Source organism: Geotrypetes seraphini, chromosome 1 (assembly GCF_902459505.1).
Source record: "Geotrypetes seraphini chromosome 1, aGeoSer1.1, whole genome shotgun sequence".
Lineage (NCBI taxonomy): Eukaryota > Metazoa > Chordata > Amphibia > Gymnophiona > Dermophiidae > Geotrypetes > Geotrypetes seraphini.
Genome location: NC_047084.1, coordinates 168,771,404 through 168,787,425, shown reverse-complemented (window position 1 = coordinate 168,787,425; position 16,022 = coordinate 168,771,404). Strand labels below are relative to the sequence as shown.

Here is a 16,022-nt window from a genome sequence, read left to right as displayed (position 1 = left end):
TAGGGAAGCTAGCAAATTAGGTAATACAGTATATAGTGACTTCCAATTACCCCAACATTGATTGGATAAATGTAAAATCTGGGCATGCTAATAAGATAAAAATTCCTAGATAGAAGCATAGAAACATGATGGCAGACAAGGGTGGTCTTATAATAAGGTGAACTAAGGAGGTGGCCTGAGGCAGTACTTTTGGCACCTCTCCTTCCATCCCCCTTCCCTCCCCATACTAAAATGTGGCCAGTGGTATACAAACACTGCCCTGCTGCTGGGTCCTGGAGTCTTCTCGGCATTGCATCCTGCCCCTGAGGAAGAAGGAGGTTACGTCAGAGAGGGTAGGATGCAGTGCCAAGAAGACTCCAGAGCCGGCACGAAGTGCTCTAACTCAGAGGGCTGGCGTCGAGAACTTCTTCCTGGCAGCAGTAGCAATGTTCACAATTCACTGCTCTTGTCAGAATCGGGCCTTCCTCTCTGCTGGGTCCTGCCTTCGCGAAAACGGAAAGTAGGTGGGACCCAGCAGAGAGGAAGGCCCGACACCAGCAAGAGCAACAAATTGTAAATGTTTCGCTGCTGACTGGAGGATAACAAAGAGAGAGAGGGAGAGAGACAAATGCTGCACCCGATTGGGGAGAGGGAGGGAGGGAGGGAGAAGGAAGACCAGGGAAGGGAGAGGAGACGAAAGAGATGCCAGACCATCAGGAAGGTAAGGAGATGCCAGGCCATGGAGGGGGAAGGAAGAGATGCCAGGGCATGGGGGAGGGAAAGGAAGGGGACAAAGATGCCAGACCAGGGAGGGAGGGAAAGAAAAAAGGAGATACTAGAGCATGAGGGGGAGGGAGAGATGGAAGGGAAGGAGACATGCCAGACCATCGGGAAGGAAGGAGAGGGAAGGAAAAAAGAAAATAGAGCATGGAGGGAGAGGGAGAGATGGGAGAAGAGAGAGAGATTCCAGGGCATTGGAGAAGGGAAGCAGATGCTAGACCATGGGGTGAGTTGGGATGGGAAGGAAAGGAGAAGGGAGATATGCAAGAACATGGGGGAGGGAGTGGAGATAGAAAAATGGAAGGCACAGAGAAAGAGGGCAGACACTGGATGGAATGGAGAGTGAAGAGATGAAGAAATCAGAAACCAGACATGACAAAAGGTAGAAAAAAGATTTTTTAAAGTTGCTTTGGGGAATAAAGTAGTATTGTAGCTGTATTGCTAAACATTTAGAATATGGGAATAAGGTAATCATCTTATTGCACTAATTTTAATACATTTTTTAAACTAACTTTTGGACACCAAAATCCAGTTCCTCAGGCAGTGGCGTACCAATGGAAGGGAGTGGATGAGTTGTGAGTCTGCCCAGGTTACAGCTCCTAGGGGGTACTTCTCCAATCCCTTTTTATATTGGAGGGGGGGGGGTTAAAAAATGATCAACCCTGGGTGTCACATACCCTAGGTACACCACTGGGTGGAGGGAGAAAGAGGGAGAACACAAAGATGGTAAACAAACCAGAGAGGAGGCTCTTCTTCCTCACTGGTGAAACATATTTAATCTTCCTTTCCCCGCTCGCCTTTCCATCATTAGCAGTGGCGAGTGCAGGACATTGGAAAGGAAAGAGCACAACACAGGTCAGAGCAGACTGCCTTAATTGCTGCTGTTGCTAGTGATCCAGGTAAATGTGGAAGGAGGTGGGAGGGGCCTGAAACCATTGTGGAGGTGAGGGGGAGCTGTGCTAGATCTGGATAGGGTATAGGGAGAGAAAGAACTAGGGGGGGGGACATGAGGATGTGCTGGACTTTATTGGGGGTATGTGGGGATATGCTGGACCTTTCACACCATCTCATGGATATTTTTCCTGCCATCCTTCCTCTAATGCAGTGATTCCCAAGCCTGTCCTGAGGAAACCAGTCAGTCAGATTTTCAAGATATCTGCAATGAATATTCATGAGTTAGATTTGCATGCAATGGAGGCACTAAACACAAATTTAACTCATGAATACACATTATGGATATCCAGAAAACCTGACTGGCTGGGTTTCCCCCAGGATAGGGTTGGGAACCATTGTTCTAATGCATCCATTTTCTCCCTCATTTGGTTTGATCTTGTCTCTTTCTTGCTCTCAGCTCTGAGTTTTCTGTACACAGTGCTGTACAAATCATGAGTACAGTAAGTTGGAGAGAGTAATCCACACACTGCTCAGAAATCAAAGCTGAGCAGATGGCTGCAGCAGCAACGGGCTGGAAATATGGGAGTAGGAGACAGTTGTTTGGGCCATTTGTCATAATTCCACAGCATGGTGCAGATTCTGTGGCTGTACTAACATAGGAAAATCAGGGCTTGATTACTAAATACTAACTCAAAATGATATTCTTGAGTAATTTTCACTGTCTAACCCCATGACCATTTTTTACATTCATGCATTTGTACAGACAACAGAAGAAATCCCACAATGTTTAGAAATAGTTGATCGCTAGAAAAATTATTGTCCAATCTATGCGTCACAACTAGACTAAGTTTTAAGCAGAAGGGGCCGGATGCAATGCCAAGTAAAACTAGTAGCCAAATACAAATGAAAAGAAGTGATAGAAAAGGTACACTGATTCAGATATCCCTTAAAGCAGGGGTCTCAAAGTCCCTCCTTGAGGGCCACAATCCAGTTGGGTTTTCAGGATTTCCCCAATGAATATGCATGAGATCTATGTGCATGCACTGCTTTCAATGCATATTCATTGGGGAAATCCTGAAAACCTGACTGGATTACTGCCCTCAAGGAGGGACTTTGAGATCCCTGCCTTAAAGCAACATTTCCTACATTTTTTGTGGCTGTGACACCTTTATAGTGGGTTTGTGTGATCTAAAGTTAAGAATCGCTGCCTTATAGAGTCAGCTACTAACTTTGACCTTATCATATGACCAAATAATGAATTAAACCAAGACAGATATTGTTCTATCATTTTGCTTTCTACTTAATCCTCCATAGCCCCAGGTACGTTAGATCAGTGTTTTTCAACCGCTGTTCCGCGGCACACTAGTGTGCCGCGAGATGTTGCCTGGTGTGCCGTACGGTCAGGGCCGCCATCAGGGCAGTACCACCAGTCTAGGGAGAGGGGCGGTCTGCCCCACGTGGACAGGAGAGAGCTGGACGGGGGACCCGCGGAGTTCAATACATCTCGAGCCGCGAGGCTCGTCTTCTGTTCCTGCCTGCCCTGCAGCTAACATATAGCCGATCGCAAGCGTTCCCCGATGTCAGCGCTGACGTCGGAGGGAGGGCTTAAGCAAAGCCTGCCCTCCGACGTCAGCGCTGACGTCGGAGAATACTTCCGTTCGGCTATTTGTGTGCGGCAGGGCAGACAGGAAGCAGAAGACAAGCCTCGCGGCTTCAGCTTCGTTTTGCTGAGAAAGTTGCAAAGATGGGCTGGTAGGCAAACACGGAACACAAAAGGGGGGAGGGAGTGCGTTTTGGACACAAGGCATGAACTTGGGAGAGAGGAAGGGAGGGAAAGAGATGCTGAGGTGGGGGAGGGAATGGGTTTTTGGACACAGAAGAAATGGACTTGGGAGAGAGGAAGGGAGGGAAAGAGATGCTGTGGTGGGGGAGGGAATGCGTTTTTGGACACAGAAGAAATGGACTTGGGAGAGAGGAAGGGAGGGAAAGAGATGGTTGTGTACACGGGGAATAGAAGAAAGGAGAATTTTTGGTCATAGGGAGGGAGTGAGGTACAGATAGTGGCATACCAGGGTGGGGGGGGGCGGTCTGCCCCACCCCGGGTTTACGTCCCAAGGGGGTGCACAGCTGGCCACCCTCCAGTGTTGTCCCTAGGCCGGCAAACTGCGGCTCTTTAGCCACTTGAGTGCCACCGCCGCCAACGGTGTTGTTGGCGGTGGCAGCATTATAAAATACTTTCTTTGTGTTTATTTGATTCCTATTCAAGAGAATTACTTTATATATAGTCAATATAGGCACACAGTTAAATTTTTTAACATTTTCTAATGGTGGTGTGCCTCGTGATTTTTTTCATGAAACAAGTGTGCCTTTGCCCAAAAAAGGTTGAAAAACACTGCGTTAGATAGATTGTGAGCCCACCGGAAGGAAAATGCTTGAGTACCTGATTGTAAAATTGCTTAGATAACGTTGATAGGCGGTATATAAAATCCTAATAAACTATTACCTTTGTGCTTCAGCGTCCAGGGTTCTTTTCCTCTTAGTATCCAATAAAATATACCAGTGTAAATCATGCAACCGTACAAGCCCAGTGGGCTATGGCAGGAAGGCCTGATGTTCCTAACAGAATAGAGTTCCTTCCACACCCATGACTTCTTCAGATTTTCTTCATATTCTGGCAAATAAAGACCTAATAACAATAGGAGATTGCAAATATCATCAGAAGAGCTGTTCTTAAGGCAGAGGCTGTATATTCACTGATAAGCACAAATTATGAATTAAGTTTTGTTTAAAAAATGAGTTTAAACATTCTTCTATCTTGAAACATTTTCAGGCTGCTTAACAGAGGATCTAGGGCAGTGTGTCTCAAACTTTTTTAGCTCTGGCACACTAAATGGAACAAATGTTTTTCGCGGCACATTATAACTGAAATTATAAAATTGCAAAACCAACAAAAAAAATAAACTTGAGAGTTAAAGTTTTTTAAGGTATGTATGGATAATTGGAACACCAATGAAACTAAAGTAGATAGAATAGAATTGCTAATCAATGCGATGGATGTACTTGTTTTTGAATGCAAATTATTTTTTTTTCCCAATTCTTTATTCATTTTAAAATCAAACAAGTGCACATCAATATATCATAAATTGATTCCAATATAGCACTTAAAATCTAACACATATAATCTAATAGACCAACAAAGATAAAAACCCTACCCACCCACCCTTCATCATTTATTCTATATAAAATATATTATACTATTATTATAAACATAATTATAAAATTTCCTCCCTAAATCCTCCCTCCCCCCCGAGTGTGCATATAGTAAATCTACACAAAGGAAGAAAAATGATGCCTATTCATTACAATACTTTTCCAATGGCCCCCAAATCTTTACGAAGTTATTATAATTCCCTTTTTGCAACGCTATTGCTCTTTCCATCTTAAAAATATGACATAACGAATTCCACCAGAATGTGTAATTAAGATTATTGTAATTTTTCCAGTTATTGGTAATATGTTGAATGGCAACCCCCGTCATAATTAATAAAAGTTTATTATTATGTGATGATATTTGACTCTTTTTTCTCATAACCATTCCATGCAAATTAACCATTAAATGCAAATTAACTCAATACGCGGCTCGATGGTCGACAAGCGAATGTGCATTTCATCATCTACCATCTTCTCCTTTTTTTTCAATTTAAATTTGTCAGAGCTGAAAATCCAAGTTCACAAAGATAAGAAGATCCAACCAGTAACAGAGCTTTTATTGCTTTGTTGCTCAAGCTAGAATAACTACTGCATAAAGAGAAAAAACAAGCTAAAATTACTTGCCTTTAGTTTTCAAAGACCAGTCAGGCCAAAGAATGATGTTTGTCTGGGCGGTTGTATCCTTAAGCACAGACGCTCACAACATTGACAGATTCTTGAGTACGCAATGTACATGTCATCTATTCTAGTGTACACTTATGAAGGGAATTTTTTAAAATAAAGTAAAATTCTAGAATTTCTCATGGCATACCCGGAATCTCTTCAGTGCACACCACTGTGCCATGGCACACAGTTTGAGAGATACTGATCTAGGTTAATTAGTCACCATAATCATTTGCTGGACTATCAAGATGATTAATCTTATATCCTTTGTTTATGAACCAATAAAAATTAATAACAACAAAAACCTAAGGATCACTTTTTCCGGTATGACTGGAGTAGACCCAGTCTCTTCCCTCTTCATTCTTGTCTTTCATCATTGGTCAGACGTTATGTCAAAAGCTCAACAGTGATGGTCAAAGGGTACCAACAACCATGAAGAGAGAAACCAAGGGCACACTGTTAGTGCTCTATATTTCCATGCAGAAGACATGGGTTCAATTCCTGGGTAAACTGAGTTGGAGATGCTGCAGAGGTATCATTCATAGCTCTTGGAAAGGGGGGAGGGGAGAGAAACTTCCATTCATCACACAATGGTGACACCCGATGGCCAATTTTACAGCCCGTGCTTGCAGGGTTCTAAAGGGAGCCCTGGTGCTACTGATGGACAGGTGAAATGGAAGGGGACAGTAACAAGATTTAGAGCTCAGGAAAACATACACTGCATGATATAAGGAAATAACCACACCTGTATTTCCCCAAATACTGGTATTTGTCCTGTCCTTTAGGCCCATGCAGCAATAACTCAATACCACTATTCCCCCAAAGGAAGTGATAACTATGATACCTGTATCCTCCCTCACCACAAGAGCAATGTAATCACTCTTCCAACCAGGGCAACCATACCTGCATCCCCAACAAGAGAGGAGTACTTGTGATGCCAGTGTTATTTCAGAGGGAGTGATGGTAGCAATACTGGCATCCACCATAGAAATGATAATGTGACACTCCATTAGATACACTTCCAGCTGAAATGGGAATCTGCATTTGAGATGCCATGACCAACATTTTCTATAGAATATAAACAGAACAAAACAAGGATCCCAATTTTGGCATGTAGAAGACACCTTTCTCAGGTGACACTTTGCTGAAGCGACGCAGGTTGAAAAAAGCTTAAGCAGTAAAAACCATGCTGTACTATGACAGCACCAGGAATACAAGCAGGAATTGGGGAGACATTTCCAGCCAAATGTGTTATCTCCTAACCATCCTTGATAAAGATGCAGTCCAAGTGTTGCAATTCTCCACCACTGGAGTACATGATCTAAGAAGAAACACCTTACTCTAGGCTACAGTGCTCTCACTGAGATTAAATGTCATGATATGGAAACAGCTCTGGTGGCATCTGGCAAAGGCTGTGTCCTTGAAACCAGCTCCACCATTACAGAACAAACATCGTTCAAAGATTTTCACCTTACCAATAAATATGCTATCCCCTATGGTTATACCAAATCATCAATTTAATGGTCATTCCCATTTGCATTTGGTCTTTTACCTTTTGTCTGTGACTGTAGGCTTTCATCTGTCAGATGCTTAAATATAGTGTCTGCAGCCAGTATGCCGCTCTTCATTGCAGTGTGTGTGCCTTTGATCTTTGGGACATTCATAAACCCAGGGCTGCAACCAATCAGTAATCCACCTGGGAAGGTAAGCTTTGGCACAGACTATGGGGGCAAAAAGATTTTGGTCCATCAACAAAGGAACTGTCTGGCAAGGCACTTAACAAATGAAAAACCTCTTGGGAGACAACAAAATATATATATATCAAATTCCCTATGACTCAATAATTTAAATTGAAATTCAGACACTAAATCAAAATTGTAGAAAATAAAATAAACACCCAAACAATACACCAAACAAGAAAAATTAATTAATTAATTATAAGTGCTCAGTTCAAAACACCAAACTGACACAGCAGTAGTGTCTTATGGAGGTGTTAATACAGACATCATAGCATCCACCTGCCTACCTTTATAAATAATTTGTATATTAGATGTCTACTCAAAAATCTTATACAGTCAATTTTTCAGTGAGAAAAATATATATTTTTCACTTATCTTTTTAATTGAGATGGCCAATGTATTCTTCAGGCAAATGAGTTATAGAAGATCCCATGTTCAAGTCACTGTTGCCAGATAATATCCAAGTACTCTCAAAAAATATAAAATCCCCTCCAACAAAATATTGAAAAAACAAAAACTTTCCAAATAATCAGCTGCTAATCAGCTGTATCTGTATGCTTGACTATTGCAATATTATTTATTTGGGAACATACAAGAAAACCTTGAAAAGCCTTCGAGTTATTCAAAATTCAGCAGTTCGGCTGATTTCTGGTTTGAAAAAATGGGAACATATTACTTCCTATTATCAAAAACTACATTGGTTACTGATGGAGGCAAGAGTTTTGTTTAAATTTTACTGTATTTGTTTTAAATCAATATTTAGTATGGCTCCTGCGTACCTGGTCTCTCACTTTTTTTCTAGACTGTTTTAACAGGCCTACACGCAGAATCCATATGTTTGCTTACCCAACAGTAAATGTTGTTTTAAAAGATTTCTGGATAGAACTCTTGCACTTCGGGCAGGTAAATTGAATTACTGGTTGGGTAATATTATTATGCATGCTCCATCTTATTTTATTTTTTAGAAAATTAGTAAAAACACAGTTGTTTGATCGATTTCTAACCTAATGATTCACTATTTTAATTTTTTATCTTATATGTATTTCTGATGATTTGTATTGTATTTTTTTTCACCGATTGTCCAGTACTTCTTATTGTAAACTGCCTTGAACTATTATGGCTTTGGCAGTATAAAAGAATAAAATTATTATTATTATTATGATAGAGATGTTTAAATACCTATGTGATGTAAATGTGAATGAGTTGAGTCTCTTTCATTTGAAAGGAAGCTCTGGAATGTGAGAGCATAGGATGAAGTTAAAAGGTGATAGGCTCAGGAGTAATCTAAGGAAATAGTTTTTTACAGAAAGGGTGGTAGTTGCGTGGAACAGTCTCCTGGTAGAGGTGGTGGAGACAGAGACTGTGTCTGATTTCAAGAAAGCATGGGATAGTCACGTGGGATCTCTTAGAGAGAGGAAGAGATAATGGTTACTGTGGAAGGGTAGACTGGATGGGCCATTTGGCCTTTATCTGCCATCATGTTTCTATGTTAAATGCCTACTTGATATAAACGCATGAGAGGCAAGTCTCTTTCAAGTGAAAGAAAGCTCTGAAATGAGGAGGCATTGGATGAAGGTAAGGTAAAAGAGGACAGACTCAGAAGGAACTGAGGGAATACTTCTTTATGAATGGGTGGTGAATTTATAGATCAGCCTCAGTGGAGGTGATGAAAGACAAAAACTATACCTAAATTCAAGAAAGCTAAGTACAGGGATAGTAGATGGCGTGGATGGGCATACTGAATAGGTCATGTGGTCTTTATCTGCCTTCATTTTTCTATGTTACATCTTAAAAACTCCAGAGGACAACTTTTTGGTTTGATGCAAGTACCATGGCAAACATTAGCAGTAAATCTAAGAGGCCTGAGACCATACTCAGTATACAGTGTATATATCCTGGCTTAGGAATAATGTTTATTCCTGTCATAGTATGCATAAAACCAATGAGAAAAACAGTGGAGATGACAAAAAAAATTAAAATATGTAAATAATTTAATGGGCTTTACATATTTTAACTTTTGGGGTTTCTCTCATTTCACTCCCATCATAGAAAAATTGTCCGAGAAAATCCATCAGTACCAAAAAGGAAGGAAGCAACAGAATTTATGAAGATAGACAAAAAAACTCTAAGGAATTACATTAGCAAATAAGGAAAAACAAGTGGCAAAATATATAACATTTTATATTTAACCTCTGTATAGAGAATGACACGGTGACAAATTTTTCCCCTTCTCCATGGAAACTCATGTTCCCATCCCTGCAAGCGCTGTCTTCATCTGCACAAGCCTCAAACCCTTTAAAATCATAAGTGTTTGAGACTTGTGTGGTTAAGGCAGAGCTTATAGGAATGGGCAGGGACAGCGACAAAACTCACGGAGACGGGATGGGGAAATTGAGTTCCTGCAGGGATGGGGACAGATTTGTCCCCATGTCATTCTCTACCTCTGTATTTAATTTAGGAGCCATGTTGTTCATAATCAGACATATGAATGGTTTATTTATTGGGATTTATTAACTGACTTTCTACAGAGATTCACCCAAAGAGGTGAAAACCTAAGAATGAATGACTGATAGAAATGTACTTGGTTAGATTACCTGGTAACCCCCTTCATTGAGAGCTCTGGCTCCATAAGCAATCCTCTTTCCACCCTCCAACGTTGGTATCACACTAGGATGGTGCTTCCATTTCTGGAACTCTTTATAAGGATTCAAGTATGGATTCTGATAATCTAAACCAACCTTTAAAACAGAACCAAAAATTAACACCTGGTCCTAAAAGAGTAAGCAAGTTTTACTGGTTTACTATGGCACGTTCCAGCATTTTAGACAACAAATAAGTATTGCATTTATTAGTTCAGCTTTCAAGTTAAGCCAATAGAACTCTGCAGCTAAGTCATTTTAACTAATAAAACTTCCCTTTGTAACAGTAATACATTTTTTTTTAAAAATTTATATTCTGCAAATTATTCAGGTACTCAAGCATTTTTCCCTAACTGTCCCGGCGGGCTCCCACTCTAACTAATGTACCTAAGGCAATGGGGATTAAGTGACTTGCCCAGGGTCACAAACCTCAGGGTGCCAAGGCTGTAGCTCTAACCACTGCACCACACACTCCCACTAATAAATGATAAAGGCCATGATATGAATTATGAATCCTTTAAGGCTGAAATGGAAAATTAGAAGAAGAAACCAGGGTTGAGAGACAAATGCTCAAGAAATGCCTAGATATCTTCATTGGTGCTAGAGGCATAAAGGTATAGATATGGTAGCACTCCTGAAACCATTTGTGTCAGTGGGGAATCAGGTCCTTCTGCAAGTAATGGAAGATGATATATGTTAAATAACATAGAAATGGTTGCAAAGTGCTACCGGCTGAAAGACACACGGAAAGCACTTTGTTATGGACTTTCTACATAAAAGAAGCCAGGAACTCTACCACTGTGTAGTTTTGCCTTTTTCATCTACCAGGATTTCAATAAAGCTTTTTCCTAAGGAAGGTGCACATTGGGATTTTTTTTTCCTGCCATCTGAGGACCACTCTACTATTTACCTTAATCTACTGGTAGAAGCATTCACATTGCTATGTCAAAGATCATATCATTGGTGGGTAGGATTAAGGAACAGGCAAACTGCCTAGGGCCTAAACATTTAGGAAGGGTCCTCTGAAATGTGTTAATGGCTCCCAAGGAAGATGTTTAATCTAGTAAGGCAGCCCCTGTACACTGCCCTCCATTTCTACCGCTGCCAGTTTTCCTCTTCAGTCAGAACCATGCAGGAACCTATTTGTGGGAGTTTTAAAATTGTGTTTATATTATGATGGTGGAGGGGGTGGCCCCACACTTATTTGCCTATGCCCCTAAAGAAGTAATCTTGCCCTGGCCACTGGATGACTACATAACATTCTTCAGAGTAAAACAGAGAGATAGAGGACCTTAATCAACCTGGCCCTAACAATATTACTTACCACAAAGCCCAATGCTACCAGTGGCTCTCCCTCGTTCAAATGATAGAGGAAGGAGCCTCCATAAGTGTGCCTATCCAGTGGCCAGCCCACAGTGTGCTCCACTCGGCCTGGTTTCCACATCTTCTCATCAATTATCCACAGCTGAGAAAAGAGGACCATGATCAAAGGCTTCCTTACCATTTGCAAGACATGAACAGTATAAAGAATGAAGATGTCACAAACGCAACTCTGAGACCCATGTCCCCTGCACATATGGAAGATTAGAGATGTCATACTGTGCTAACACTGCAGTCCTGTTCATGAGTGCAGGGGATAGGCAGAGACCTCTGTTTTCAGTTTCTACGGTAGTTTTATTTTCTTGGTCATTTTTATGGTAAAATTATGGTCTTACCTGTTAATTTTCTTTCCTTTAGAAGCAGCAGATGAATCCAGACTAGTGGGTATAGCTCACATCGACCAGCAGGTGGAGATAGAGAACTGATTAACAGTTGGCCTTAAAGCCTGGTGTTCTTTCTGTTGAGTCAGTTATGCACTTTGCCCAAGCATCCCGAAAGGAGAATGAGCCGAAACAAAACTCCATTCCAGTAGAAAATGTGCATTTCTTTCTGGAATACTATTATTTGTTGTAGTCTTCTTTTTATTTTAATTTTTTTTTTTTTTTGCAAAGAAATAATACACTTACCAACCATAGCCCAGCTAAACCCATCAACTAACCACCCTACATACCCCCAGTGCCATTGGGGCGGGGTTCTGGATTCATCTGCTGCTTCTAAAGGAAAGAAAATTAACAGGTAAGACCATAATTTTACCTTCCATAGCAAAGCAGCAGATGAATCCAGACTAGTGGGATGTAGCAAAGCAAACTCAAACTCAAACTGGGTGGGACGCCAATGCCGCCTCTGCCAGCACTGCAGCGCCAAAACTCGCCTCTGAACGGGCCGCTACATCTAACCGATAATGCTTTGAAAAAGTATTTCCCGACGACCAAGTGGCCGCCCGGCAAATCTCCTCTAAAGACATCCCCCCAGACTCCGCCCAAGATGTCGCCAAAGCCCGAGTGGAATGAGCATGAAGGTGTTCCGGTACCTTCTTCCCTGACAACACATACGCTGAAGCAATAGTGTCCTTGACCCAACGCGCAATGGACGCTTTAGACGCCGCCATCCCTTTGTTTTTACCCGCGAATGCCACAAAGAGATGGTCCGACCGACGAAAATCATTCGTCACTTCCAAATAATGGAGAAGTATACGGCGTACATCAAGGAGCCGTAAAGACAAAAAACGTTTCCCCCAATCCTCCCTCCGGAAGGACGGAAGGAACAAACTCTGGTTCACATGAAAGGAAGAAATCACTTTCGGTAGGAAGGACGGCACCGTCCGCACCGACACCCCAGTCTCCGAAAAACGCAAAAAAGGTTCTCTGCAAGAAAGCGCCTGCAGTTCCGATACTCGCCTTGCTGAAGCCATCGCCACCAAAAAAACTGTTTTCAGTGTGATATCTTTCAACGTGGCCGCTGACAGGGGCTCAAAAGGTGCCCCCTGCAACTTCCTAAGGACGAGTTTTAAGATTCCATGGTGGACAAATTCGCCTTTACCGGCGGGCGGATTATGGTGAACCCCCTTGAGGAAACGTACCACGTCCGGCTGCGACGCGAGAGAGCCGAGCGATCCACCCGGCCCCTGTAACAGGCAATGGCCGCCACCTGAACCCTTAAAGAGTTATAGGCTAACCCTTTCTCGACGCCCTCCTGCAGGAAAGCCAGAATCGCCGGCAGAGAAGCCTTGAAGGGCGCCACTCCCTGGCGACCGCACCATGCCTCAAAAATCCTCCAGACTCTCGCATAGGAGGCTGACGTCGACAGTTTCTTGGCTTTAAGCAGGGTGGCAATCACCCGCTCGGAATAGCCCTTCTTTTTTAGCCGTGCCCGCTCAATAGCCAGGCCGTAAGACCAAAGCGGGCCGGATCTTCCATCCAAATCGGACCCTGAGACAGTAAGTCCGGAGTGACCTGGAACGTTACCCGCTCGCCGACTGAAAGCTGCATCAGATCTGCGTACCACGGCCGACGCGGCCAATCCGGAGCCACCAGGATGACTTTGCCGCGAAAGCGAGAGATGCGCTGTAACACTCGACCTATCATGGGCCAAGGCGGGAACACATACAGAAGGGAATTCGGAGGCCATGGGAGAGCCAACGCGTCCACCCCCTCCGATCCCTTTTCCTTGCGTCTGCTGAAGAACCGAGGCAACTTCGCATTGTGGGACGAGGCCATGAGATCCATCTCCGGCAACCCCCATTGACGGACTAGCAGGCCGAACGCTCGAGCAGACAACTCCCACTCGCCCGGATCCAGAAGATTTCTGCTGAGAAAGTCTGCTTGCACGTTTTCGTGACCTGCAATGTGTGCCGCCGAAAGAAGCGGAACATGCCTCTCCGCCCATCGGAACAAAGTTCTCGCCTCTGCTGCCAACTGCGGACTCCGGGTGCCTCCCTGCCGATTGACATAGGCTACCGCCGTGACACTGTCCGAAAAGATTCTGGTCGGTTTGTCCTGAATCAGAGACTGAAAAGCCAGCAGCGCCAGTCTGACCGCTCTTAATTCCAACAAATTGATGGGACACTGGGCCTCCTGAAAGGACCACATCCCCTGCACTGTCGCCTGCAGGCACTGGAATGGAGACAGCAGACCCCTGCAGGACCAAGAACCCCTCAATCACACGGAGGGGAGGGTGGAGCAGGGACCTGGGAGGGGCCCAGGTGTAACTCCTAAAGCCGGCACCAATCAGCCAGGCACCCCTGTCCTACTGAAGAGACTGAGTCTCAGCAGAGGCAGTCCAACCGAACACCAAAATCTCCGGTAGCAGCTAGAATCCAAGAGCTAGTGTGGCTAGCTCAGTCCCTGCTGGGAGATAGAGCAAAACTGACTCAACAGAAGAACAACCAGGCTTTAAGGCCAACTGTTAATCAGTTCTCTATCTCCACCTGCTGGTCGATGTGAGCTATACCCACTAGTCTGGATTCATCTGCTGCTTTGCTATGGAAGTGTTGATTTCAAGAATATAAAAAAGATGGGGGGGGGGAAGGAGAAAGTCATTAGAAAAAAATGACTCACCATTTTTACGAGTACATGTTTGAATTTATTTTAGTGAACATACAAGTATGATTCAATTTTCTTCTGGATCAAATTGTTGACTATACTAAAACTCTCCATGTTTTCCAGCTGCAGTGTTCTGAAGGAGAACCTGACAGCAACAGAAGGTGCTTCCTTCCTGGTACTTGCACAGGATGCCACTGGCATTCCCCACCATCTATAGCACCCGTTGCTCACTCTCACGCTTGTCTCCTGGTTCTCAGACACTTAGAGCTGTATACTGTACTTAAGAGAATAGCATGAGATTATGGGACTCATTTTCAAAAAGATAGATGCCTTATTAGTCAAAACATCCAAGTGGATATTCTCAAAACAGACTTTCTAAATGTCTTTCTGATTGTTTTGTCTCCAGTGCGTCTAAACCTTTAACAAAACATCCTAGGCTTTTTTTTTTTTAGACATTTGGAGCTAGACCTGTTTTAGAAGCGTCTAAATGCTAAAAAGGTGCACAAATTGACCAGATGACCACTGGAGGGATTAAGGCATGACCCCACCTTACTACCTCAGTGGTCACCGACCTCTTCCCACCACCCAAAGATATGAAAAAAACTGTACAGTCCTTATGCCTGCAGGAAGGTGGTTGGTTGGACGGGCTGAGCACTTTTAAGCACCCCCTCGTAATACAGGCTGTACATTTTAGCCTGTATTACGAGGGGGTGCTGAAAAGGTCTCAGCCCAACCAACCACCTTCCTAAATTCTGAGTGTTATTTTGCCACTGGAGCTGAAAAGAGTGCTATCTTATTTTGTTAAGTGCCAATTTGCAGAAACAAAATTCTCTGTTTTGATATTGTTTCAGATCATTGATTGAACCATATCCACGTCATTCTCTTTTTGGTTGGGCTGAGAACTTTTCAGCACCCTCTTGTACAGCTTCAGATTTTCACACAGACATCCGAGTCCAGGATATCAGAACAGAGGGGCATCTTTACGTACCACATAAAGATGACACCTGAAGGCATAAGGACTATTGTGGTGTACAGGTGGGTTTAGTAAGTTTTGGGTGGGTTTTAGAGGGTTCACTATACAATGTAAGCAAGTTATAGTAACGTGTACCTGGGACTTTGAAATGTGACATTTATTGCAGTACCCCCTAGAGTGCCCCTCTGTTGTGCTCAGCTCTCTGTGAACAGTTTGCCAAGAATGCTGGCTGCTTTGATGTCTGAAAAGCTTTCTTTTTTTTTTTTTTAAAGTTCTTTATTCATTTTAAATTTCTTACATCAAGTGATAAATATATAATACATATAATTTTCAATATACACTTGAATATCCATCAATATATATTTTAATACAAACATATATAAAAACCCCTTTTGCAATAAATTATATATCATCTGTTATTATAATATTGTACCCACCCTAACCCCTATTATATGATCTATCATTGTGCTATGATATCTGATCTTTAGAAAAAAGAGCCAATGGTCCCCAGATTTTATTAAATTTTTTAATATAACCATGTTGTAACGCTATTGCTTTTTCCATCTTATATATATGGCAAATAGATTCCACCAAAAAGTGAAATTTAATTTTGTATGATCTTTCCAGTTTTGAGTAATTTGTTGTATGGCAACCCCTGTTAATATCAATAAAAGTTTATTATTGTTTGCTGATATTGGACTCTGTGTTCTCATTGCTGTTCCAA

The 16,022-nt window shown here is 42.6% G+C and overlaps 1 protein-coding gene across 2 annotated transcripts in view; it reads right to left on the bottom strand.

The window, feature by feature from the left end:
• Window positions 1-16,022, bottom strand: part of ETFDH (electron transfer flavoprotein dehydrogenase) — an 80,591-nt gene that overhangs the window by 15,832 nt on the left and 48,737 nt on the right. The window contains exons 8-11 of one of the 2 annotated variants that reach the window (XM_033941419.1): window positions 11,229-11,369; window positions 9,860-10,003; window positions 7,079-7,247; window positions 4,157-4,339 (exon numbers count right to left, since the gene is read on the bottom strand). In XM_033941419.1, the coding sequence (XP_033797310.1) occupies window positions 4,157-4,339; window positions 7,079-7,247; window positions 9,860-10,003; window positions 11,229-11,369 (637 nt within the window). The remainder of the gene's footprint in view (window positions 1-4,156; window positions 4,340-7,078; window positions 7,248-9,859; window positions 10,004-11,228; window positions 11,370-16,022) is intronic. The other variant, XM_033941428.1, reaches the window with a different exon arrangement.